This window comes from Solea senegalensis, linkage group LG19, assembly GCF_019176455.1.
Source record: "Solea senegalensis isolate Sse05_10M linkage group LG19, IFAPA_SoseM_1, whole genome shotgun sequence".
Classification (NCBI taxonomy): domain Eukaryota; kingdom Metazoa; phylum Chordata; class Actinopteri; order Pleuronectiformes; family Soleidae; genus Solea; species Solea senegalensis.
Window position 1 is genome coordinate 2,964,448 of NC_058038.1, and position 27,925 is coordinate 2,992,372.

Sequence of the window (27,925 nt, forward strand, 5' to 3'; positions counted from 1 at the left end):
AAGGGACGTCTTCAGGGGGGGCGGTCCTCCAGTAGCACTCAGGCTGATGCACAAGGGAACTAACTGACACGTACCATTCCCTGTGGACACACATCAAAGACAGAAATGGAGAAAATTAGAGAAGCTATGCAAAGTAAATCATTTAAATGACATACTCATGAGTTTGTTTCTGCAATAACAAAACAGTAGACAATGACTGTCTATTATTTTAGACCTACATGTACTGTATATATATATTATATTGTAGTGCAACTTAAATGGGAAATAAACATATTTAGGAGGACCAACAACATTGATATTATTGATGAATAAGATCTTCATAAACTTACACAAATGCAAACAAATCCTGGAAAGGAGGTTGACGAACAAGGCAACTGGTACTGAACAGCGGCGTGTACCAGTGCACACTGGGAAATGTAGTATGAGTATCACCAATCGCAAAAAGATAAAGAGAACAGGACGTTTTAAGCCAGAGGCTTAAAACGAGAAGTGCCGGTAAATTGAACCCACAGCCGTCCAGTTGACTACATTAAAGCTGCAGTGTGTAACCTTTGAATACAAATATAGTAGTGTTTAGATTTCATGTTGCCTAGCAACGGTGCCAAACTATGTTCGAGGGCGTAGTCTTGTACGTTGTGTTCACATTATGTAGATTTTGTGTGTCACCGTTAAATCCAGGCTGAAAATCCTGGGTAAACGTGAAAAGACCTCATTGTGTGTGAATGGTTGTTCATTAAAAGTAGATGTGGAGAATATTACATCGTTAGCCACAACCTAACAATAACAACACTCTACATTTACTGTGAAACAAACACGACAGAAGATCTCTGAACGGTAAACACAGAAGTGCAGAAAGATTTAAACTAAAACACAACAATGCTTGCTCACAATTCTCTTTTCTGTCACAGTGGTCAACACGAGATCATGTCGGTGCCAGAAACGAAAGCTTAGCAACGTTAGCAAAAGTGTGTTTGTTTAGGCAAATCACTTATTATGCAAAGTAGCGTTGCGTCACATGGATCTGCAGCGATGACTCTGCTCAGATGCGTTTGACTAATTAGCCACCGTCTGCGGCAGAAGAAAAGAATGATGTCATTAGGACTCAGTGAAGGGGAAGCAACATAAAAACCATTAGGATTATTTATTTAACTTCAATAAAGTTAACACACCGAGACATGTGTTCATAAAAAATTAAGCTATAAAAATTCTATACTGGCATCGGTTCTCGTCATACAGTTTTCGTCACGATGCGTCAAAAACAGTGATTTGAATGGGTTTCAGTGAGCACATTTTTGGCAAGTAGGTGTGTTAGTGTGAGTATTTTAGTTATGTACAATACACTAAAAATTTAAAATACATAAAAAACACTTCACATTCACTCAGAAATGCACAACCTGGCATAAATGTTCCAACTCAGAAACCCTGACATGGGAATCAGCGACATCTCCTCGTCTGTGAGGGAGGAAGACATTTGTGTAAACAATGAAAAGTCGGGATTTTCTTTGATTTTTGACAACGACACTGTCTCTTCTCACATGTGAGCAACAAAGATCACACTTTTTTTTTGTTTTACAACATTCAGACTCAAACTGAAGAGTAAATGAATGAATGGATGAATGAATGAATGAATGGATGGATGAATGGATGAATGAATGAGTGAATGAATGAATGAATGAATGAAGTGTGCTGTTTGGTTTTATTGTGAAAGCAGGAGGAAGTGACACACACTCTCCCCACTTGTTTGAAGAGGGCAGTTTGTTCAGTCGTGTCCTCGCAGAAGCTGCTGCTGCTGCTGCTGCTGCTGCTGCTGCTGCTGCTGCTCAGACGTGATTCCGGTGTGAAAACGCGGGACTTGAGTTTGCTGCTGCTGTGAAAGTTTGTTGGACTCACAGAGACAGAGATGTCGTTGTTTGTGCTGCTGCGTTCACTGCACTGCAGAGAGACAACAGGAGCTCGGCCTTAGAAATAACACGTTTAGCAGGTAATGAAAAGTTCCACTCGTTTCTTTCTCTCATCTCACTCGTTCACGCTCGTGTCACACGTTTACATTTTGATTTATTGTTGTTTTAAATGTTTTAATTCAAATGTTCCATGTTCACTTAGAGAAGTTTTTAAAGAGATTTTATGTGAATTTATTCAACTGTCAAAGTTCTTTTGTTTGTTGCTTCATTTTAGGGAAGTTTATTTAAGTGTGTGTGTGTGTTCTTGTATGTGTGTCTTTGTGAGGACCGTAGAAACCACTGAGGACATTCTTGTTTGTCCCTCACCCTCTGTAAAAAAAAAAACAGCCGTTTGTGGGTTAAGACCTGGTTTTTGTATTATAGTGACACATTTTTCTGTGATAAACAATGACCTTGTCGGGACCAGTAGTCCTCATGGAGACCAAAACCTGGTGTCCATGAGGCAGAACCTCATTTCTGATCTATATTCCAAGTATTAAACCACCACCCAAAGCCACAGCTGCCCTAAATGAACAGCATTGGTAAAAAAAAAAAAAGATTTCTGTAATAGTTGATATATTTTGAATATAATAATAAAATAAGGACATTATTATTATTTCTTCATTAAGATGTCAAATTAGAATTATTTAAAGTTTTACCGGTTGAATGTTACTCTTATAATTTCGATTTCGATAACATTTTCAGTTCTTCTTTTCAGATTTCTAAAATACTGATGTTTTCTTGTTTTTACGACAGGCGGTCGAATACTTTTGTAAACACGGTGTATGAAGAATTTTACTGGAATATTTGTGAACGTGAGTTCATCATCTGCATAAAAGAGGTGAGTCCTGTTTCCGTGATTCTGGTCCTGGTCTTTGGAACAACAGACTCCCTGAAAACCTGAGAAAATTTTCATATTCTCTTTTAACTGAGATATATTACATTTACTTTTAATTTTAGGGTCTGACACAAGTTTATTTCACTCTGTCCTTTAACATTCTTACCTCATTGATTCATTTATTCACATTTAACGACTGATTCACTTGTCCATTTCTTTCATTTTGACACATTTGTCACTACTTGTTTGTTTTTAATGTCTCTTTTATGTCCAGTTTAAATCACATTAGTATTTCATGTGAGTTCCATGACAGCGTTTCCTCGCTTCCTTCTCTCCCTTCCTAATTCTTCTTTTCCTCAATTCTTGCTGTTTTTTTTTAAATAATACCAGCTAAATAATATTAAAAATCAGAAAGAAAACACTGTATACATGATATTGATAATGTCATGATTATGTTGAGTAGGGAAATGTAGACGTTTTTGTTTTGGAATCTTTTAAAGAGCTCCATAATTAACCACAGGGAACAAGTTGTACAAATAAACCAATATAAATCTGGATTTATGAATATAACATGTGGGGTACCTCAAAAATGTTTCTTATGTATAGTAATGACATTTGCAGAGTAATCAGATATGTTAAAATTTGTGTTATTTGCAGATGTCACCGATATTTTCTGTTTTCCTGTGTGATGAAGTTCCGTCTTTTTTTATCTACAGTTGGACATTGTTGGCTTTGATTCTTATGTCGGACGTTGCACTCATTACTCTTCAGTGATGACATTCTCTAGTAAAACTAGATTTTGGTATTACAGTATAAATAGAATTTGGAACTATAAGTAGATTTTGGAAATATAAGTGAACTTTAAGTAGATTTTGGAATTACAGTATAAGTAAATTATGGAACTTTAAGTAGGATTTTTAAGTCCTTTTAATTGTTGTACATTGTTGGCTTTGATTCTTGTGTCGGACTTCGTGCTCATGGCTCTTCAGTGACGACACTCTCTGCCCAATCAGAGGTCGGCATTTAAGTGATGATTAGATTCACTCGTCTTTATGCTGATGACTCTTTGTCCCACGTTGACAGTGTGTGAATGGTGAAAAGTTACAAAAGTGTAATATGAATACAGAACATTTACCAACACTTCATCTTCTCCTGATTTGTATTTGATAGAAAGAGGAAATGTAGTGGTTACTAGAAATATGAATAACAAAGTAAAGTACAGATATTATGAAGTATTTTTACTACATAAGTCGAACTTAGCTACATTCAGACCAACAAGTTCAATATGAGGAATTTCAGTGTGTTTGCTGAATCTTTGACACTCTCCACAGTGACATCTCTGTCCAGAGCAGACGTAACAACATTATCATTAAGTGTTGACTCAAACGTGCAAGACTTGAGTTAGATATTAATCGTTAGATTAGATTAAAAGTCATGTTGGAAAAAACATTTATTTCCCTTTAAAGCCACGGTCAGTCGATGAGACTGAGGAAGTTTTTCTCTTAATAAAACAAACTTTTAATCTGTTCATTTGTTAATGTTTAGCTTTACTTCATTTAACTTCACATATAAAGAACAAACTAAAATGTCAGCTAAATAAATGACAGTAAATGGTGACAAAAAAAATCACTTCACTCTTTCAGTGTTCCCTGTAACTTATATCATATTAACTAATTATATAAACTCAGTAGATTTGTGACCATAAATTATTAATTGTCCATCTCTTTACTAGAAAACAGCCAGAAAATACAGGAAATGTGTGCACAGTATTAAAATAAAAGGCTGAAGTGTCAAGTTTGTCGTCTTAAACTTGGAAAAAAACAGGATCTGTCTCTTTTAACGTAAATGGAATGGAACCATGCTTGCATCACGTCTTAATCTAATGTCTCTTTACCAGTGTGTGAAGTATATGTGAGGAAGAGGAGGATGAAGAGAGAATAAATCTGCCTCCTGTGAAAAGTCTGTACAAATACCATTCCACACGAATACGTTTGTTATGTTTGAAACCTGTCGTCGGACAGTTATGTGTTAAGTTCCTCACATTTATAGATAGATAATATTGTAGTTATACCAATTCTGATAGCCCAACATTTATTAATTCTCATCACAAAGCTGTTACTGGTGTGTACATTTAATGAGCTTAAGGTGACGAACGTAACTATTTATTTTACTCTTTGTATTACAAACCAGAGCAGATGTTGAAAACATCACAAAAGTACAGATCAGTGGCAAATGTTGTGACACTGTGAATTATTATTATTGTTTTTAGTAGGTCTGTCTGTCTGTCTGTCTGTGTTTCCACATTTGCCAATATGACCAACAGGAGGCTGACAGAGGCTTGTTGCGTGAATGGGTGAAGTCTGCCATCTCTGATTGCCTTGTTTTGGAAATGTCATGGTTTCATAAACACATGTTGTAGAAGTTTAACTTGAGGCTAAATTAAAAGAAAAGAACCCACAGAAATGCTTATTCACCAGAAAATGCTTGAACACAGTTTCTACAAAAGAGTTAAAAAATACAGATCACATCTGTTTATTTATTTATCCTTTATTTAGCCACACAGATCCCATTGATAGTACACATTTTTACATAGACAAAACCATTTCAGATATAAAACTCACGACAGAATATTAAAGCTAAAAGGAAGCAGTTATATACTGTATTCCTGTTTCAATTCATTTTCTGGTTGCATTTTAAGAGACTAAGGTAGGAGAAAATAGAATGGTTAATGCTAACCCTAACCTCCCAACCCTGACCATAAAAACCAAGTCTTGCACGTTTAAAAAAAAAATGTATGTTAATTTCCTTTGGTTCTTACCTGCCTGTTTTCTTGGGGGGGACGTATTGAGGCTAACGACTGGAAACTGAGACAAGAAAGAAAAACAGAATTCAGTGTAGAAGTCACAGCAAAAGAAAAATACCTGTCCAAAAATCAGAGTTATGTACTGAAAATCACCCTCAAAAACAGAGCCTTTACATGACTCTCTGTTCACTTTAGGACCATGGTTCTCAAACTGTGGTACGTGTACCACCAGTAGTACACAAGTATTAGGAAGAAAATCAGAAAATATACCAGAAAATTTATGATAACTCTCATTACCAAGCTGTTACCAATGTGTACATTTTATATCCGTAAGGAGACAAATGTAACGATTTATTTTACTCAGTGTATTACAAACCAGAGCAGATGTTTTTTTTTGGAAATGTTATGGTTTTACGTCATATTTTTGTCCATTATTTACCATTGTTTTTACCAAGATAGAAATAATACTAGACATTAAGTGGTATTACCATAAATACTACCTGCCCATTAAAAAATATGATGCCACATGATTACCTATCATGTAATAGGGAAGTATTAAATATGTGTACAATTCTATCATGAAATAACAGGTCACAGTGAGGGGTTTTTCACCCTTCATGCACTCAAACTCAGATTAAAGTCATCATTTTGCAGCGCGCTCAAGAGCTGCAGTAGCAAAGATAAGTCACCACATCCTTTTGAAACCACAAACAGTCAGGGTTTTTACATCTATGAGAAAATTATCAAGTAACAAATCAGCTACCCCCCCAACACCTCCACCTCCACTTCCACCCCCCCAAAAAAAGTGTACTGAAAAGGTTCCTCACACATCTGCCTCTGTTTTATTGTCTCATAAATATACAGTAAATTAGGAAGTGGCTCGTGTGTCTTTTCCTCCTTTGAAAATAGATTGTTTATTATTATTTTTTCCAGTTCCTTTACTGTAAACAGCCACAGAAACACTGTGTCACGCTTACATGTGTTGTTCCTTTCACTGGACTACCTAAAAACAAACACTGAAACATTTACAGTGGACACATTTTTCTGTTTATGGAACAATATATCACCATCTATACATATACATATATGTATGTATATATATATGTATATATATATATATATATAGAGAGAGAGAGAGATATTGTTACGGTCCTTCATGGTTATTTTTAACTTGTAATTATTATTTTGTTTTATCCATCAACCGTTCTGATGAACGGAACATTACTAGGTCATGTTCGGCTTCAATTTACAGGCCATTTACAGAACGACACTGCCACTCGCTGGATTACCAGGAAAATTCCATCTATGCCAATCAGAGGGAGATGGGTTGAATAGTAAAAAACCAAGACCTAGACTTAGATTAAAAGTATGTTAACACTCAATGCATGATTTTATACTGTATTGTAATGATGGGGGTGTTTGTCAAGTAAATTAGTTTATATTGGGTTTTAATGTCATGACATTTATGTCCTTTAGGTAATGAATGTAACTATTATTGTTTTATACAGTGTAACATTTCAAAATAACACAAAATTATCAGAAAGAATTAAACAAAAAAATTAAAAAATTAAAAAGTGCATCCTCAAGGTTGCATGAAAGTTTACTTTTGTTAAATTAAAATAATGATATATTTTTTTATTTCTCTGTCTAGAAACAGTTGCAGTGGACCTCGCCATCCCTCATCTTTGTTGTCTTCATTTTTTTTTGGTTGTTTTTTAAACCTCACTGATCAGCTGATCCTGATGGAAGCAAGAGGAAAGTACGAATTTGTCGCAACAGCGGACGATGAGCTCAGCTTCAGAAAAGGCGACATTCTGAAGGTAGAGCGGATTTAAATTATGCTTTTTTCTTCATTATATTATATACATTAGTCATTCACCACTTATTGTTTTCCCTTCTCTGACCAGATTCTGAGTCCACAGGACGATTGGTACAAAGCAGAGATGAATGGAGAAGAAGGTTTTGTGCCACAAAACTACCTGGAACTGCAACATCCGAGGTACGAGGCGGTGACGTCACCAATGAGATCTGAACTCTTACCAGTTTTAATTAATTCATCGTCAATTACTGACTAATTCAAATAACTTCACCTGAAATTCTACACACTGTTTTGTTTGGTCAATGAAATGTGAAAAGTGTTGATTGTTGTTTCCCCAAACCTTGAAACTGTGAGTTTTTACAACATTATTCCATGGAGCAAAAAACGAAGAACTTGTTTTAATATTTCCCAAAAACTACTTCAATCCAAATATCACAGTTACCGTGGTTGTTTTTCCAGGTGGTTTCAGGAGAACGCCAGTCGCAACGATGCCGAGGATCTGCTGAGACACAAGGATATCGGAGAGTTCGTGATCCGAGGCTCGCAGAGTTCGCCGGGAGAATTCTCCATCTCTGTCAAGTGAGAAAAACTGATTTTTTGACATACATTTACTTCCCGAGGCTCGACTTTGTTGTTATTTATATATGGAGTTTTATTTACTACACATAGTTTTAGTTTTATAGTCCACATTAACCAGGTCACAAAACATGATCACTTGTCAATGAATTCTCATAATCATTTAAAATATACTAATGTTTGAGAAGTAAAAGTATTAAAAAAGTGAGGAGTTAGGATTGAGTCAGTGGTAGGGCCAGCCGTCTTTCAACTGGAAGGTTGTGGGTTCAATTCCTGGCTCTACTTATCTATTATGCGTCCTTGAGCAAAGACACTTAACCCTACGTTGAAGCGTGTGAATGTGACTGGGTGAGTGAGTGAGTGTCGGACAGTGAGTGTAAATGAGTGAGCGTAAGTGAGTTAGTGTCTGACAGTGAGTGAGTGGGCGTGAGTGTAAATGAGTGAGCGTAAGTGAGTTAGTGTCTGACAGTGAGTGAGTGTCTGAAGGTGAGTGAGCGTAAGTGAGTGAGTGAGTGTCTCACTGTAAGTGAGTGAGTGACTGTATATGTCTGTGTGTCCTTGGGCAAAGACACCCCATGTTGCAGCGTGTGAATGGGTGAAAAGTGTAGTGTAAAGCAGCTCATCAAGAAAAGCTCTATGTATTTGGTAGTAATGAGTAATACGTGAGTTTTGCACTGTGATATGACTAAAACGTAGCATATTAATCTTCATCCTCATCAAAAAAATGATCATATCTTACAAGTAAACGGGTGTAGTTTTCTTCTCTGGCCAGCAGAGGGTGGTCCAGCACAGCAGACAGAGAGTCAGTGGACATTCAGGAAAATGTGAGTACGTCTCTGTCACTGATTGGACATTAAATCCGTCCTTTTCCCCTCCCCAGACATGAAAGTGACGTTCAGCACTTCAAAGTGCTGCGCGACAACCAGGGCCATTACTTCCTGTGGTCAGAGAAGTTCACGTCCCTCAACAAACTGGTGGACTTCTACAAGAACACCTCCATCTCCAAGACCAGGGAGATGTACCTCCATGACGGCACCTCGGCCAACAGGAACGTCTGTACGGCTCAGGTCTGCCGACACTTATGAGGCCCTCTGCTGAATTATGGCCCCCATAAACCTAAGATTATTGTTATTAATCTTATTATTATGAATGTAACACTATAAAGTGCCTTATTTTTTACACGTTTAAATTGTCAAGTTTTGTCATGATGCACCTTCATTTTATGGTCTAAAAAATTATTACTAATTATTTTCAAAATACTTCATTGGAACAAACAGCTGTGTTTGTTTGTTTACTACAGATGAAGAGGGGAAGTTTGCCTGAACAACACTCAGCTGCAGCGATCGTAGCCGGACCGCGACGAGCGTCAGACCAACCACACAGTCAGCTGGTGCGCTCTCTCTCTCTTTATATACTTTAAAATATTATGTGTACACACACTATCTATCTATCTATCTATCTATCTATGTATATATATATATATATATGTATATATACACATGCATATATACATATATATGGTATATATACACATACATACATATACATACACACATGTACATATACATACATATACATACAGGCTCCCCCGTAGTTTGCCCCATGGTTTTATCTCACTATTCATTTTATTTGTGTATTTATAGTTACACTTCCTTCATAACAGGTGTTGTTGAGATTTGATCAAAAACTGAATATTTGTTTATTATTTTGGATTTTAATATTGAGCTTCTTTACAGTTGTGTCTTACTGCATCAGTGATCACTGTTAATGACTGCAGACAACTGTTATACGACTTTAAACCACTGTAGACAACTGTAAACGACTGTTATATGGCTGTAGACGACTGTTATACAACTGTAAACAACTGTTATACGGCTGTAGACGACCGTTATACGACTGTAGACTGTTATACAACTGTTATACAGCTGTAGACGACTGTAGACTACTGTGGGTGACTGTTGTATGACTGTAGAATGTTATACAACTGTAAACGACTGTGGACGACTGCAGACAACTGTTATACGACTTTAAACCACTGTAGATGACTGTAGGCGACCGTGGGTGACTGTTATGCGACTGTAGACGACTGTAATGACAATGTCGTTTTTACCTTTTCCAGGTGAAGAGAGTGGGTCTGGAGGAACGAGCTCACACCATCGGTCACACAGGGAGAAACAGCCCCGTCACGCCTGCTGCAAATGTTCCACGTCGTTCGTCTGAGACCATGCCTCTGCCTCAGGTCAGCCTGACGACCTATGACCTCTGACCTTAGAGGAAACACAAGTGTCTGTTGTGGGATTTTGGTTGATGTCACATTTTTAGTATCGGCTCAGCTCGCTTGGAACCTGTTGTAATGTAACAAAGTACAAATACTTTACTGAAGTACAAAATGTTTAAATTTGTTACATTCATCACCTTAAGGACATAAATGGCATTTATCAAAACCCAATATAAACTAATTTTTAATTCACATCTCTATAATTTACTTTATATTTGTAGCAACTTTTACCCCTCTACATTTCCTCTAACTATCTTTATTACTCATTACTAACAAATAAAATCAAAAGAAGATTTGGTATTATGGTTTGTATTTATATAGAGCTTTTCTAGTCTTGATCTGCTTTACACTACAGTTTTCAACCGTTCACAAGCTGCAACATGGGGTTAAGTGTCTTTGCTCAAGGACATATATAGATGTCAGGGAATTGAACCCACAACCTTCCAGTTGAAAGACAACTCGCCCTACCACTGATCCACCATGGCGTTTGTTTTGATTCTTCACAGAAACCGGCCACAATGCAGGTGAAGGCACTGTACGACTTCACCGCCGAGGAAGATGATGAGCTGGGCTTCTCCGCCGGTGACGTCATCGAGGTGCTGGACCGCTCGGACGTGTCCTGGTGGAGAGGACGTCTACGAGGGAAGACCGGGCTGTTTCCTGCCAACTACACCATGACACAGCTGTGAGGGAAGATTTCACATGCTCACTCTGCAGGTGATGAATTTGTGACTCATCCCAGTCTCTACAACCACACATCAAAGACTTGTGTGTGTGTATGTTTTCACACTGACATGTTTGTGTCACACGTGGGTTAATAACATCTGTGGAACTACATGTTCGTATTTATTTGAAAAAGTGCTTATTGGCCAATGAATGGATGAATGGTTTCTGCTCAGGCTGTAGTGTCATTGTGTTTTTATACTACATATATATATATATATATATATGTATATATATATATATATATATATATATACACATATATACATATATATGTATATATATATATATAAATAAATATATATAAAAGAGAAAATGATTTGTGTTGATGTCTGAAAGCTTCAGTACTTTCCTCAGCTCTCACTGACATGATAATAAAATTATTTTCTTACATTTTATTTCACAATAAGCTTCAGACGACTCCATGTTTCCTGTATCAGTCCGATCAAGTTATTATGGTTAATGAAAACAAAAATTGCACCTGGCTACAAATACTCCATATTATCACAAAAAACTAATAAAAACTAAACTAAAACTAAGCATTTACAGAAAATAAAAACTAATAAAATGTAGCAAACCGGCTCTAAAAACTAATTAAAACTAAAAACAAAAAGTCAAAACAAAATAAAAAACAAAACTAATGAAAAATCCAAAACTATTATAACCTTGGGGCCGATATCGATCAAAATAACTGGATGAGATATCAGACAGATGAAATTTTAGCCTTCTTCTTTTTGGGGAGAACAATATTTGAGATACAGTTGGAGAACCATGTCTTTGAAATGACTCAGCACAAATGTGTTAAACAGCTTCATAAATGGCCTTAAGTGATAAAGTATCTGACTGACGTCGGTATCGGTAGATACTTGAGTTTGTGACATTGGCCACAGAAAAGTGGTATCATCCCATCTCTACCAATAAAACAAGAACAAAAACATTCAGGTGGCAAAAACCTGCAAACCTGCAAAAATCTAAGATTATTATTATTTAGGGCTATAATTAAATAGCCAAAGTTTTATACACATATATATATATATATATATATATATATATACACATATATACATACATACATACATATACACATATATACATATACATACTGTATGTATATGTATTAGTGCATGAAAAATAAAAATTGTAACTAGTAATAAGTGACACGACTAATTAGCCACTACGTTTTCCAGAAATTGTAGATTCAAGGCGTCAAAAATCCTTCAGATTATTATTTAAAATTTATTGTAATGATCTGAGCTCAGTTGAGTATGAATCTCTTTATACAGATGTTTCCCATTTGGAATATATAACATAAACTATAGTTCCTATGAAAATGTTTCTGGAAATTTAAAAAAATTCTGCCCCTTTTCCAACCCTAGTTCTATTATTATTATAATAGCAATAATAATAATAATAATAACACAAAAAATAATAATAATAAAACATTAATAAGACGAGTCACATTCATTAACTATTTTACAAAGAGTTCAATTCAACTATATTTACGTAAAATTAACATCTGTTTTAGTTTGGATAAACAGTGGTGGGCTATCAAAAAAGTAATTATTTATTATCATTATCATTATTATTATTATAATTTTTTAATAATCAAATTAATGTGTGTCTGAACGTGTCTGAATTCAATACATTTTTCAGTATGTTATGATTATATTTCCAGAAAGAATATGGTTATTTTTTTGTGAAGCTGAGTCGGATTTTCCTGGATGTCATTAAACGCATCATAGCTCCATGGACCTGCTCTAGTAGTACTGCTGGCCTTTCGTTGAAGCTGCCATTTCCTATTTGGTTATAACTTTGACTGACGTGTGTCGTCAGCCAATCAAAATGTGATATCATAGTGACAGAACGCCCCAGGCCCAGCGGTGTGTCTGGCGCTAGCCCCCAGTGATGTCATCAACGACGTTTGAACCTTTGGCGGGTTTTGAAGTAAACTATGATCACTGCATTAACACCACCGATCCATCATGTTTCTGATCTCCTTCGTGTGCACTTTTCACAACGATCGTTTGGAGAAAAGAAGGAAATTATTTCAAGAGGAAGACCTACACCGAAGAGGTACATCATTTCCGGTAGTTGGAGTGTTAATGATGAATATATAACATTTTTTAGAAGTGGTGAGGACAAAACTGTTGATCATAAATAGTGCTGGGGACGTGTTCCCCGCGTAGCTGACGCCTAAGCTTATGTGGAAGCTTGTTTTTGTGTCATATAGTGGCTTGTGAAAGTGCGGTTGCTGACTGACATAAAGGAAGATGTGGTGGTAATGATGCAGTAGCCTATAGATGCGCAGTGTTGTGCGTGTGCGCTATGGTTGCTGCAGATCAACTGTCTCGTGAATATAGTGCATAATAGTGTGTTTTGTATGTGGTTGAGTTTGTGCGTGTTTTTTTTGTTTTTTTTACTGAAGGCCCTGACTGAAACCCCACGGTACGCTACTGGAAATAACGTTATATTTGAAAATATCATGAACAATTTGAGTAATTTCAATTTAAAATTCAAGTTGTATCAACAATAAGCAACAAAGGTTACAGACTGCAGCTTTAAATCCTCGAAGAAACAAATACCTCCTAGCATTGGTCTTATTTTGAAAGGTGTTGCGGAGGAAGTTCTTGAACAATAAAAGCAAGTTGATTTGAACTGCTCGTGACCCCGCCCCCTCCCCGTGTATGCACCTGAGCGTCCGTACCTGTGCAGTGAGTCAGTCAGAGAAGCACCGGGCCGGTGCAGGACGTGGACGTGGACACCTGTCATGGCCGAGTCTCAGCTGCTGTGCATGGACGACGAACACGTCAACGAGAAGATCCCGGAGTCCAGACCCGAGTTCTACTACAGCGAGGAGCAGCGCGCGGCTCTGGAGCAGCTGCTCCGGAACGGGGACGGCGCCTTCAAGATGCGCCTCAAGGAGGACAACGTCAAGGACTTCCTGTCCGCACGGGAGGTGAAGACCATCCGCAAGACCTTCCACGAGTTCGACACGGACAGCGACTCCGAGGCCGGCGAGCACGACAAGTCCAAGGAGTCCTCCAGCGCGGACTCCGGGGTCCACTCCACATACTGGCCTCAGATGTCCGACACCGAGGTCCCGTCCCTGGACCTGGGCTGGTCCGGCAGCAGCGGCGTCTACAAGGGGGTGACCCGGGTCTCCGTGTTCACCCACCCGCCCAAAGAACCGGGTCCACACATCAAAGAAGTGGTGAGGAGACTGATCCAGGAATCACACAAGGTGAGAAAAACAAACACACCACAACAATTAATGCTTAATAATCAATGAATCTGAAGATTATTTTGGGTTTTGGTCCAGAAAGTTTCCATCACTTCTCAAATGTCTAATTTTGTCCACAAAACAAAACAAAACGTTTTGAATCATTTCTTTGTTCCTCGGAGCAAGTAAAGCAGGAAATATTCACATTTAAGAGGCTGAAAAATCAGAGGACTACTCGAAATTCAACATCAAAACAGTTGGCAATTATTTAGTAGTCGACTAATTATCAATTACTGATTAAATGTTGCAGTGCTACAGCAATAATTATAAAAACATAATCAATAAACACTCGATGTGGAAGTGATGACTCAGCATCCACAACCAAATATAATGTCCGATTACAAACATTTGAAGAGTTAAATTTAAGAGTTCAGTTAAACTTGAGTATTTCATGTGTTTTAGTGCTAAATACAAATAAACAAGTCAAATTTAACACCAGTTCCACTTTCCTTCGCTGGAATGACATTAAATTCAACTCTTTTATTTTGAAAGTATAATAGACCGTGTCCACCTCTGCCGTTCTCACGATCTTTGGTGATCTGGCCAAACGTTGTCCGATTAGCTTGTCCCCTGCATTCCATTTGTAGCTGGAACTTGGAAACTTGGAAGAACTTTAGTCGTACACATAGTACGACTAATTTGTTATCGACTGATTTTTTTCAGACTTCCCAGCTCCGACTTCCGACGTAAATGGTAACGCGGCACATATCTGTTTTAATTATTTATTTCTTTTATGGAGCAAAAAACCCAGAAAATATTCACATTTAAGAAGCTGAAAAATCTGAAAATAATCTATTAAATAAGTCGATGAGGTGAAAATGATTCTTTAATTTAATATTTTGTCGAAGAAAAGTTGTCTGTTCTCGTAAACAAACGCCTCTACAGGTCATACATGAACTCACTAATCATCATGCGCACAGCGCTGCTGTGGAGAAAGTCAGCGCAGTAAAGGTCGCTGCTCGTGTTGTTGACCTACTTGGCCCGAGGCCAAATGTCAGTGCTGACGATCGGTCCACAGACAATCATGTGACTGCAAACATACCCCCGTGACATGTGGAGACAGTGACTCTGAGGCTGGGATTAAAGACCTGTCACTCCTCATCTGGGAGTCCAGGCTGCAAATTATGACTATTTATTAAAACTAAATAAGAGGACTAACCATTATTTTCAAAAACGACTTATCTGTTGATTATTTTCTGGATTAGTTAATCGTAGCAGTCTTCTGTTACTAAATCAATCTCCACATATTCTGAAAACTGATTGTCGACAGAGTTTTGTTATGATTTTTGTCAAGTATCACGATACTTAGTGCCAATTCATGTACTACAAGTTCTGTGATACAATAACATTGATATGTCGCAATTTTCTTTCTATGGCCAATTTTTTTTTAAAAAAATGAGAGCAATTGTCTTCACAGTCTCAAGGGGGCGCCACAGCGAATGAACCGCATTTTTGATTTTAGCGGAGGAATTTCTTTTTTACGCCAGATGTTCTTCCTGATGCAACCCACCAATTTATACGGGCTTGGGACTGCCATTAAGAGTAGACTGGATGTGGCCTCCTAGTGGTGGGAGTCAGTTAGCGTGTCCTATTAAAATAAATTTAGAGTGTCCAATTAAGTTAAATTTGGTGTCTATTTAAATTTAACTTGAAGTGTCCAGTTAACAATGAATATTGGGGATTGGGTACCTTGTTGTGGCTTGGGACCGCCACTAGCGGTCGACTAGATGTGGCCCCCTATTGGTCACATTTTTTTGGCCCATATATGTTTGACATTTTTTTTTATTTCTTTCCCCCCTCCATCTGGAAAAACTAATCAAACTGAAGGATCATGGAATCGTCGTCCATGAGACCAACGTCTCAAACTGCTGAACAAGTAGTTTTCTTTGGCGTTTTAATGTGAAATGTAGGAAGTTTGATTTTTTTAACCACTTTCTTTTAAAGCGATTAAATCAAATGGAAACACAAGCGTTAAACTGCGTCCACACACGGAATTTCCCACAAACGTGTCAGCCGCACCCTCAGACGCAACCAAATCAACCAAACCAAACCAGGAGTCGAGTTTTTGAACAAGTTTGAACGAAGCCAAGTCTCGTGTGATTTAAGACGTGGAGCTGTTTTCAAATAGGTCAACTGCACGTCACCACTTGTTCTGTTCTCCCATAAACCAGCGGCGCTGAGTCAGGGTTTGGTTCTTAAAAAGAGTGACTCGTCGTTTATTATTCTGATTTTCACTCGTTATTTGACAGCTCAGGAATGCAAAAAAGACACAAAAAAACACAGCAGGCTACAACTGGAATGTGAGGGGAGAGGGAGTTTTTTTTTTTAAGGTCACAGTGCGAATGACACTGAAGCTAAATTTATATCAGTATATATGAGCGGTGCTAAAATAATAAAATTAATTAGTAAAGTAAAGGTCAACAATCCCTGTATTGTTCATTTTTTCCATATTCATGAGAATCAAAACTCAGAAAATTAAAAACTTATCTGAGGATTATTTATGTTATATATACAGATGTACATATGTATATGTACATATGTATACACACACACACACACACACACACATACATGTATACACACACACACATGCACGTATGTGTGTGAAATTGCTAACTATCTATCTATCTCTCGCATGATGATTTCATGACATTAGCCCACCTTTGGCTAATGTTTAGATAACTTATATATAGAAAATTACATGTAAAAGATAGCTTAAATTTAGCTGAATCTTAGCTAAAAGATGACACATAAAGGTTAGCCTAAAAGTGGGCTAATGTCTAAAAGATAGCTAAAGGAGGGCTAATGTCATGAAATCATCATAAATTCATGGTCAATGAGAACAGTTTTGATTTGTATTTAGCTACGTTATCGTTATAACTGGTGCCTCTTTAACCCTTTAACACACCTAGACACATTGTTGTGTTTTGGGGTGGTAATTTCTAGAATATTTTATCCTTTTTCATGCATATTACAAACAAAGTTAACTAAAATACACTAACACACCTATGCACATAAGTGCTCATAAGTACGCTCATTGAAACCCATTTAAGTCACTATTTTTGATGCATCATGACAAAAACCTGGGAATTTAGGGGTTAAAAAAACTTTATAAATTCATTAATGTTTGATACGTATGATGAGGACTGATAAAAAAAAAAAAAAATCATAATTTATACAGAAAAATTATACAATTAGTATAGCTTACTTTTTTATGAACACATTTTGGTGCCTTCATCTTTTTTGAAAGCACATCTAAGGGTTAACTGTGGCCATGCATTATCTGTAAATAATTAACCATAAAAACATGTATATTAATCCTTTTTATAGGCAGTTTACAGATGCTGTGACAGCGTGAGGTGCTGACACGGCTTCTCTTCAGGTGAAGTCAATCATCCACTCCTTAAAACCTGCCAACTATCTGCCAACACAGTGTTTGTGCAGTATCCTGAAATTCAAATCATCACACACACACACATATTTAAACGCTGGGAGGCAGAAAATGGTTATAAAGAAATTACCTGCGTGATATGGGGAAAAAAGATAATACATGCTTTATTTCTTTAAATGAAGGACATTTACGATGAAGAATTTGACCACATTTATGGTCAGTTTCTTCTCAAAACAAATCCACAAATAATTAAGCTTAAAATACATAAAATATTTAACAAGCAAGTGAGCCATGAGCAGTGTAGTCATGTGAGTTATGGAAGTTGAGTAAAATATTGTAATAAGTTCACGTGTATATGGTTTACATCTCCACAACGACATAAAGACAGACGTGTGTATGTGTGTGTCTCGTGTTACACGACAAGCGTCTGCCAGGGGAAACTTGTTTGGACGCTGTTCGCTAAACATTTTAAAAACCACACCTGCAACGAGGAAGCGGACACGTCCTCACATGATGGCTCTAAATTCACCTCCCAGATATGAAAAAAAGATAAATAGATAAATACCTGAGTGAGGCTGTAAAAAACACTCCTGTTAAGTTAAATACTATATACAGCGTGTGTAAAAAAGACTGCCGTGTTCTGTGTCTTGTGACCGGGACCTCGAACCGTTATGTAAGGGTTCGATAACGCAGACGCTGCCGTTTAATCGCAGCTCACAGCGTCTTCACTTCTCTTTCTTTATTGACTGGAAAAACGAGTTGAACTGAAGAGTGCGGTGTAACTTTCTCTGTAAATGATGATGGGGTTACACGTCCTATCAAAACAACAATCAGGTGTTATTGTCTTACAGTTTTACCGGCAGTGGGAGTGGTGCTAAATGTTTACCTTATAAAGCTGTGGGAGTATTCGTGTCAATGTCCCAACAGGTTTGTTTTTTTGTTTTTTTTTTTAAAACGTCGTCACGAGGTGTTATCACAGCGTTAATCTTTCCCAACCTGGAAAACAAATGAATGAAAGGTGAAAGAGTCTGAATCATCATCGTTTTCTTTTGTACTTGGTGGTTTTTCTACCTCCACTTGTACAACTACATGCGAGTTCATCTCTTTATAGGCAAAGTTCAGGGTTTTTCTGGTGTGTTTCTGAACATTTGAAGCGTAAACGGGGCATTCTACAGCTCCCTCAGGGGGGAATTATTGTTACTTTTAATAGAAGGGCAGCGTTTACGTGAATTCAAAGCTGTTGAAATCACTGTGCATCGTGATAAGATTTTTCCCATAACTGGGTAACAGTGGGCGCTGCACCCTCCTACCAAAATGCCAATTGAGCATTAGATGCTACACACAGTCTTGTTTAACCCTTCTGTGACCGTCATGTTGACGCCAAAAAACTATGGACTGGAGATAGAAGACGGATGGATGGATACCGGAGAGCAGAGTCTTTACGTTATCTTTACTGTCTTTAATTGTCATTACGGTAGAACCTTAGCGTAGGACCATGCAATCGCAGACAATAATCACCTGGTGCGTCACACGTTTGTGACGTCAGCTTCTCGGTACCGTAAATTCCTAAAACGGTTGAATAACTGCCAGATATGGAAAGTGATAGTCATCTTGGGGAGAAAAGGGGCAGAAGAACTCGCTCATTGAACATTTTTGTGGCAATTCTACAGCCATAAAATCAAAATAAATCCAGGCAGCCCGATTACCATGACGGTCAAAGGAGGGTTAAAATGATAGTTTCCCCATAAAACTGTTCAATTGTTGCCAGTAAACAAATGAAATTAAAAAAACATAAAAGCGGTTTTATATTTTTTATGTTTGAGAGAGATGGAAAAGTTGGACACACTATATTATTGGCATCATATTGGTATATTGGCTTTAAAATGTATTATCGGATATCGACAAACACGTAAAGATCCCCCTAGAACAGTGACCGAATTGACCGCTACCTCCTTGACTTACAGTATATGATGTTGCCCTCTACAGCTATTTATTTATTATGCACAATGAAGAAAATTAATATCGGTGTCTGCTGTGACAGGAGTATGGGAAATGTGACGTTGATTTCACTAAAGAGACTGAACAACCTCTTCTGCATTTGAACACAGGGAAATATATATTTCGCACTTGGTATCAGCCCGAAAACTATATAATTATATATTGAATAAGAGCTTGTATGAATATAGGATAATATTTTAAGAATCACGTCGTAGAAACATTTTTATGACTTCAACCACTCTGTGACCAAATAAAGTTGACTCTCCCACACCAAAGTCCATTGAGAAAATCTGTGTTTTAAGCTTGCGGGGACTGGTCTACTGCTGCCCCGTGTGGTCACTTTGTGTCACTCAGGAAAATCCAAGTAAAAGATTTCTAACAACAAAGTAAACAAATAACACATTTGAGCTTAAACTGATGGACACCACAGTGGATCCACAACTACTGTGTGCTGTGACCATTTTTTGCTTTGGTGCAGGGAGTGAGCGGTTTACACAACAAAAAACAGCTGTCTCAATTATTAGAGAAGTGACATTTATTCTTTTGTCAACACATCCTTGTGTTCTCTAGGTCATCGCCATCGTCATGGACCTGCTGACAGACATGCAGATCCTCCAGGACCTGCTGGACGCCTCGGCGCGACGCGGCGTGGCCGTCTACGCTGTGCTGGAGGCCCAGGGAGTGCCCTACTTCCTGGACATGTGTGCTCGGCTGCAGGTTAATGCAGTGCATCTGAGGGTGAGGACTGAGCTCGGCAAACATTGGAGAGAGCATGATGCGGCAGCGGCGCTCCAGAGGGAGGCGGCCCGTTTACACAGCACACAAAGAGCAAATTAACACGGGATGTTTTAAGGAAAGCTTCTAAAGTGGGTCAGCGCTCCAACAGCTGCTGTAAACAACGGCAGTGACTGAGGCGAGTGTGTGTCATGTGTGGTGCCAGACAAGGTTAATTTTCATTAGTTTTAGTTTATATTAGTTTTAGTCTTAGTATTTGCCAGGTGCAAGATGCAAAAAGGTAAATATAAAATAAGTATTGTGTCATAAAAACACAATAAAAGATGCCACTTTAAATGTATGAGGACAGATGATGAACAACCCTCCCACAATCAAATATAACAGTCTACAAGAATGTAGGGTTGATGCACTAAAGACACATACAGTATGAACATAACATAAATAATAAATACCCCTCATGAGACACATCTACTATGAATTATGAATAAAACATTTCAAAATTGCCGGCAGAGAAAAAATAAACCCAAAGTTTCATTCAATGAATTTGAAAGTACAAAAGATGATGATTCAGACTCTTTCACCTGTCATGTATTTGTTTTCCAGGTTGGGAAAGTTTAGCGCTGTGATATTAACACCTCGTGACAACGTTTTAAAAAAACTAAAATTAATTCAGTGAATTTGAATGAATACATATATACATACATATATATATATATATATATATATATATATATATATACATACAAATATGTACATACATATAAATAAACATATACATATATACACACACATAAAAAATGTTATTACAATTTTAATTTTGTTATTTTGTTAGTTTTGTTAACTATAATAATCTCAGTTTGAAGCTTTGTTTATTAAAGTTTGGACAGACCAGTGACACATTTAATGTTTGCGTTAGCAAAGTTAGCAAACAGAAAATGAGCGACAATGGTGTTGAAAAATAATTAGCTAGCATAACTCGTTAGTTAATAGCTAACGAGAAACCGGTTTGCTAACAGATAATGTGTTAGCTATCGGCTACCGTGTAATCATTTTTGCTGATTGTTAGGTAGCCGACAGCTAATGAGTAACAATTTTGCGAACAAATCAGTAGATGGCTATCAACTTATGTTTGATAACAAATAATTAGTTGGCTAACAGCCAGTGAGGAAACCATTTTGCTAACAGATAGTGTGTTAGCTATCTGCTAATGAGTAATCATCTTTGCTGATTATTAGGTGGCCAACAGTTAATGAGTAACAATTTTGCTAACAAATCATTAGTTGGCTAATAGTCAATGAGAAACCATTGGAGTAGTTATGGTAAATGGCTTGATATCAGTATTAATAATCAAGAAGGGAACTGTTAAAAAAAGTGACTAATATTACACACTATTTTTCAGGAATGTAACCAAACAATGCTAAAAATAACAACTGAGTTTATTCAATGTTTCAAAGTTCCTAAATGAATATTTATTAATATTGCACGTCCTGAGAAATGATGTAGAAGAAAAGTGAACAGTAGTTCACTGAGCCAGACTGTTATTCTATCTCCTCAGGGACAACAATAACCGGCCTTATCTGCTGTATTCAGAGTTCTGTAGCCGTGGTGCGGTTGAATTGGAGCAGTGCAGGAGTGTTTGACTGTGGCGGTGTCAGTTGATAAGGCTGTGAAAGGCCTTTTCAGAGCGGCGGGCTCCGTTACTCTTACTTCTTACAAATGAGCACTCAGAGAGCCTGAGAAACAGATCCAGAGAGTGTAACCCGACGCTTCAGGGTTGACCGTGGAGGGAAGTCTCCTCCCAGTGTGTCTATAACTCACTATTTACATCCTCCTTTTCTTCCTTAAACTAAACACCTGTGGCCAACATGTTTGTGTCTGTCCATACCATTTTGTAGAGTGTTGACTTAGCACGGCATGGCGTGACAGTGCAGTTTGATTTAGCATTAAATCAACCACGTGTTCGTGGTGTAACGTGGGAGGTTTGGTTGCTGTGGCTGAGACTGTTTGCTCAGGCTTACCTGTGTGATTTTAATATGGATGAAATGTGTAATTAGACGGGCGTTTTCTCCACAGAACCTGCGTGTGCGTATGGTGAGAGGGGCAGGGCTGGCCCTGTCGTTTGGAAAACTGCCCGGATCTTTATGCTCCAAATACATGCTGGTGGACGGGGAGAAAGTCATGTTCGGGTCGTACAGGTGAGTCACACAGTTGATGCCCTAAAGGCACATGACTCATCTAACACGATTAACACCAGGTTCAGGCTACGTGTACATGTGGTGGTGTTGCATCTTATCCCTTTTTATTCCACGTTTAGACAAGTGTTTTCGGGAGGAAATCTGTGTGCATATGGTGACGCAAAAGTGTGTGGAATTTGATTGGGTATGCATGCCAGGCGGGTAGGTGGCGCTACGATACACGATCACGCAACTTTTTAAGCCCCAGAAACGCCATCACTGTCTAAACGAAAGGCACTACCGATAAAATATTTTGTCATTTTTACTCGCAAGCGTCCTCCTGTGAGTCTCTAATCTCAAGATCTCAACAGACCTTTAACAGACCTTTCTGACAGGAAACTGAAGTTTGTAAACCACTCACTCTCCCACACCAAAGTCCATAGAGAAAATCAGTGATTTTAGCTCACAGGGACACAGGAGCTGCAGGTGTACTGCTGCCTCGTGTGGTCACTTTCTGTCACTGAGGTATATTCAAACAAAGTCATAAAATAACACCGTTATTCTGATGGAGGCAGCATCAACAACTCCTGTGTGCTGTGACGTAAAATCGCTGGTTCCCTCTATGGACTTTGGTGTGGGAGAGTGAGTGGTTTACAATCACACAAACTTCAGTTTCCACTCAGAAGACTTTGATAAGTGGTAAATATATTCTAAAGATAGGGTAGACTTCAAAAATGAAAATGAAATTTGCTTCTGAAGCCTCTCAGATCCAGTGACAGACAGCCCTTCAGATCAAAAGCACCAGCTGCCTTGAATTATCATTTCATCAGGTTTGACGTGAGCGTGAATTCCAGCACGTTACACTCGATGTATGAGTGGAATCCTTTTGACAGCACTACCTCTTCATCTGCCGCCGAGCCTGAATGTAAATCTTTATCTATTGTTGTGGATCAACTTTTTTATGACTGATGTTGGCAGATGCCGCGTGTGCAACGTGGGAGAGAACGCGCCGAGCCAAAAAGCGTAACCTACAATAATATTAACAATAATAATAATAATAATAATATTTTAATAAGGCTTTGGCAAACGATGAGCTTACATATATTTGTTAACCGTTCACATTCAAATGAAATGTACAGGATAGAGTTGATTAGTTGTTCTGGATATTTTCTGGTTTCTTTTCATTGAAACTGAATCATTTTGGTTTGTGGACAAAAAACAAACAATTTTTTACAAACATTTTATGACTTATCAGAATTTTAAGGAGCTGAAAACTCAAAAAAAAAACACTCAAAGTGATTATTTGATTATCAAAATTGGCACTGAGGCAATTAACAGAATATTAATCATCAACTTTTTTGATCATCAGACTGATCTTTTTGAATGTAATTTACAATAATTAAAAGCTTCCTAAATGTGAAGATTTTCTGGTTTTTTTCTTCTGTATAAACAAAGAAATTATTCTGGTTTGTGGATAAAAACGAGACATTTGAGAAAAGTAAGAAAAACATTTTGAGGTTTTGTGGAAACACTGGTCAGCATTCTCTATCGATTATATAGAAAATAATCAACACGCTAATTAATTATGAGTTTCAGCCCTAGTTTGGTTCTTTTTGGAGCCTTTAAAAATTTCCATTTTACCACGTTCCTCATTTGCAAATCTGCCGTTAATGTTCCCGTCATCTTGATAAATTCAATAAAATTTCCATTTTCCACATCACTCACTTCAGGAAGAGTCATGCAGGCACTTGCTGACTATTCAAAGTCATTATTATTCACGGTCTCTGGCGTCTTTATAGCGAGGTTAATTTTCATACCACAGTTTTGGTTCACGCTCACACTCTGGTTTTTCTTCTCCAGCTTCACCTGGACTTCGTCTCGCATCGACAGGAACACGATCACGGTGATGTCGGGACAAATTGTGGACTTCTTTGACAACGACTTCAGGGAGCTGTACGCCGTGTCAGAACAGGTCGACCTCTACAGGGAGTTCAACATCACCAAGCCGCCCATCGCCACGCCCATCAGGAAGCCAAAGGTGGAGCAGATCGTAGCCCTGCCCGTCTCCACGTCTCGCTTTCAGGTATCGGTCGGAGACTCCAAACAGATTGGCCTGAAGGTGCCGGCTCATAAATACCACAATCCTAAGTACTCTCTGGTTTTTGGGAACAGTACTGGCCTCACAGGTTCACTACAAGACCTTTCGACTTGTCCACCACCGGACTCTCTGGACGGATTGAAACAGAGGAACGGCCTGTTGAGCAACTTCCCTCACGTCCACAGGAACAGCAGGGAGACGGTGGAGCAGGTTTCCCCTCAGAGTTCTGGTCCACCCACAGAGGAGGACGAGGACGGCAAAGGATCCTCCAAGAGGAACCTGTCGCCTGGCCTCAAAAAACAGCGCAGCTCCTTCAGGCACTTCCTGAAAGGCAAGGGAGCTCATCAGAGCACAGAGACTATCGAGGAAGGCGTGGTCACTCCTCAGAGCCCCGCCTCCACCTGGAGAGTGTCGGGCGCCAACGGCACTGTGGGAAGTGAGCTAGAGGACTCATTTGAGATTGTCGAGAAACCAAGTCCACCGAGATCCAAGACCAAGAAGCCCTCAAAGTTAATCCAGAGGAGCATGTCCCTGCAGACCATCAACACGGGAGATGAAGACGGTACGTGGTCACGTGTCTGTGGGTATGAGAGAGGCAACAAGGACACAGGACGTAGTGTCCTCCCAGATTGTCTCCATTTGTTTGAGCATTCACAAAAGTCACAACAGCGCCAGATTTATGCTTTTCAGTTAACCTGATACAGTTAGTCTGGGTTCTTGTCGTTCTCTAGTCTTTTTGGTGACAATAATCACTTCTTACATTAACCAGAAAACAGATATTCTCTCTTTGTTTGTTTCTTTAACAAACACAGATTCTTGTATATTTAATTTATTTTCTTTTTCTCATCTATCTGACAAAATATAAGTATAATAATTCAAATTATTGCTCAACTTTAGAAAACAATTATTGGACAACATTTATGGAGCCCCTCTGGTGACATGTGTGGAAAAAAAAAATTCCGTGGCCACGAATTAATAACACGTGGGAACGAGATTCTATTCCGAGAAATTAATAACATATGGCCACGAGAAATGTCAGTCATTTCATCGGTGAGACTGTTGACTCAATTCGTGGCCACCTAATAATCACATGTTCCCACACATTTAAGCAAGTCGTGGCCACAGAATAGGATCTTGTTCACCACGGAAATTTTTTTTTTCCACCCATGTCACCAGATTGGCTCCGTAACATTGGCGCTGCAACAATCATCCGATTATTAATCACGACTAAATTAATCATCAATTATTTTGATAATCGATGAATCGTTTCAGTGGTTTTTTTTTATTTTTATTAAAACCAGCTCAAGTTTTGCTTTCATTTTATAATTTTTTCCCTCAGGCTTAAAGTGCAACAAAACAAGCCTGATCTTGTAAATAACAGAAAATAATATATTTTCCTAATGGTTTCAAACAATGTCCCACACTGAAACACACTGGCTACAAAGAGCTGTGCAAAATGATGAAAGTCAGTATTTAAAAGCACCACATGTTCAGAATGGACATACATTTACTGATTTTCCTCCAACATATTCACAGTGTACAGGAGCGCGCAAACATTTACTTTCTGACACAAAATGGCAGCCGCGCAGGAGAACATTACTACTTTTCCGTCTCTTTACAAGTAAATAAAACGCTTTAAACCGCTCCAGACTTTATGACAACATGCCCGTTAATGCACCGGTACTTTAAAACATGTATATATGTGGCTATTACTGCGTTTACTGACCTATACTTGGTAGACAAGCGAGGATCAGTCTCCATACGACGCATCCAGTTTCCTCTATGTTGCCGCCGAGGAAAGCGGAAGTGAGTGCACCGTTCCGGGAACAAACAAAATCGTCACAAAGTTTCTGACCCCTTCCTTCTCTCAACACAAGCGCTGTACATGACTCCACAAATTATTAAAATAATAATAATAATGACTCATATATAACCACATTAATGGCCGTCATGTTTAGAGTTGCCACTTTTAGTTCACTTTAGTTTTCACCAGGGTAAATTTACTTTTTAGCAGTTGAAACAAGAATAGCTAGCTGTTCATTTTTACGATTAGTTGATAAATCAACTTATCTTTTTTCGACTTTTTAATTTTTTACCAAAATAAGGAGTGACTCAATGAGTGACTGTAGGACAAACTAACTTACCAAATATCAAAAGAGAAAAGTTGTATCAAGGCTTTGCAATTCCCTGATTTGTTGACATAATATTAAAATTCAAGATTCGAATGTATTCAGCTGTAAAAATAGGGTTAGTAATTATGCAAAGCTGAACTAAAGAGCTGCGGGCTACAGTCTTATATTGACAGAGTTCGTGTTACTGTGAAAAAAAGAAACAAACGGTGCTCGTCAAATCACTGTTAACCTCTGTCTGACTCTGAAATGCTACTTTAGCACCAGCGTTAGCCCCAAGTGTTAATGCTACATTTGTGTGTGGAACTCAGAAAAGTCGGAACTGGAAGTGACTGGAGTTTACCGCGTTCAGTTTGAGAAGGTTGGGAAAAATGAACTGAATGTTCGACTTTGGTGAAGAATTCGCGTTGACGTGATGACCAATCAGCGTTGAGATTCTCTGGATGACTTCACAAATGACGCAGTGTGAAAGGATGCAAGGGTTGAATTTGTCTCTGTTTTTTTTTAACTCCCTAATAAACTGTTGTTTTGTCTTTGAACAGGACTGAAAAGCCGGCGGCGGCATCAAAAGAAGAACTGCATCCAGTCCTGAGGTGGAAATTGGAGTTTTGTCCTTAGATGAGCTGGACGATCTGACGGTCATACTGTGTCTTTGTCCCTGTGTCTCTGCTCGGTCCTCAGCTGTGGTTTGTGTGAAATGTGGAGGACAAACCTGGAAAAATCGATTAACTTTGCAGCCAAAGTGCCGAAGAAGATTCCACAGCTGTTGTTTTTCTTATGTTTTAAATTATTTTTCAGTCAAAAGTTGTTGTTTTTTATTATATGTGACATTTGTATGTTTGAAACCTCAAAACAAAACAAAGTTGCCGTAGCGTTGCCCAGGATGGTACAGTGGGTGGATGACAGCGCTCCTCTGGTTGCTATGGAGACAGTAAAAGTGAGTCTCACCTTACAGATGGCTCATGGAAACAGAAGAAGTGTGTGTTGTACAGACTGAATAATGCAGCGATGACACAGTCCTGCTGTGTGTGTGTGTTTTTTAATCCAAGTGAAACTGAAACATGATTAAATGTGAATCCTTGAACCTCACAAATTATCAGTTTTTGTAACAAAAAATGTTTAAAAAAATAAAGGTTGTTTCTT

The 27,925-nt window shown here is 38.2% G+C and overlaps 2 protein-coding genes across 2 annotated transcripts; both read left to right on the forward strand.

The window, feature by feature from the left end:
- The first annotated feature begins 1,759 nt into the window (after positions 1-1,759).
- Positions 1,760-11,149, forward strand: grap2a (GRB2 related adaptor protein 2a). Its single transcript, XM_044050146.1, has 9 exons — positions 1,760-1,981; positions 2,697-2,781; positions 7,233-7,401; positions 7,489-7,580; positions 7,860-7,979; positions 8,857-9,043; positions 9,277-9,366; positions 10,096-10,215; positions 10,761-11,149. The coding sequence occupies exons 3-9, from the start codon at positions 7,324-7,326 to the stop codon at positions 10,941-10,943; spliced, it is 870 nt and encodes a 289-aa protein (XP_043906081.1). The 5' UTR covers positions 1,760-1,981; positions 2,697-2,781; positions 7,233-7,323; the 3' UTR covers positions 10,944-11,149.
- Positions 11,150-13,421: 2,272 nt separating this feature from the next.
- fam83fa (family with sequence similarity 83 member Fa) lies at positions 13,422-27,593 on the forward strand. Its single transcript, XM_044050836.1, has 5 exons — positions 13,422-14,218; positions 20,217-20,384; positions 22,455-22,576; positions 24,416-25,215; positions 27,325-27,593. Exons 1-5 carry the CDS (start codon positions 13,745-13,747, stop codon positions 27,372-27,374), a joined length of 1,614 nt encoding a protein of 537 aa, XP_043906771.1. The 5' UTR covers positions 13,422-13,744; the 3' UTR covers positions 27,375-27,593.
- The last annotated feature ends 332 nt before the right edge of the window (positions 27,594-27,925 follow it).

Coding starts and splice junctions, on each gene's coding strand:
- grap2a (XM_044050146.1), top strand. CDS start 7,324: ATGGAAGCAAGAGGAAAGTACGAATTTGTCGCAACAGCGGACGATGAG. Junction 7,402..7,488: donor GAAAAGGCGACATTCTGAAG/GTAGAGCGGATT, acceptor TTCTCTGACCAG/ATTCTGAGTCCACAGGACGA. Junction 7,980..8,856: donor GAATTCTCCATCTCTGTCAA/GTGAGAAAAACT, acceptor TCCCCTCCCCAG/ACATGAAAGTGACGTTCAGC.
- fam83fa (XM_044050836.1), top strand. CDS start 13,745: ATGGCCGAGTCTCAGCTGCTGTGCATGGACGACGAACACGTCAACGAG. Junction 14,219..20,216: donor TGATCCAGGAATCACACAAG/GTGAGAAAAACA, acceptor TGTGTTCTCTAG/GTCATCGCCATCGTCATGGA. Junction 25,216..27,324: donor CAACACGGGAGATGAAGACG/GTACGTGGTCAC, acceptor GTCTTTGAACAG/GACTGAAAAGCCGGCGGCGG.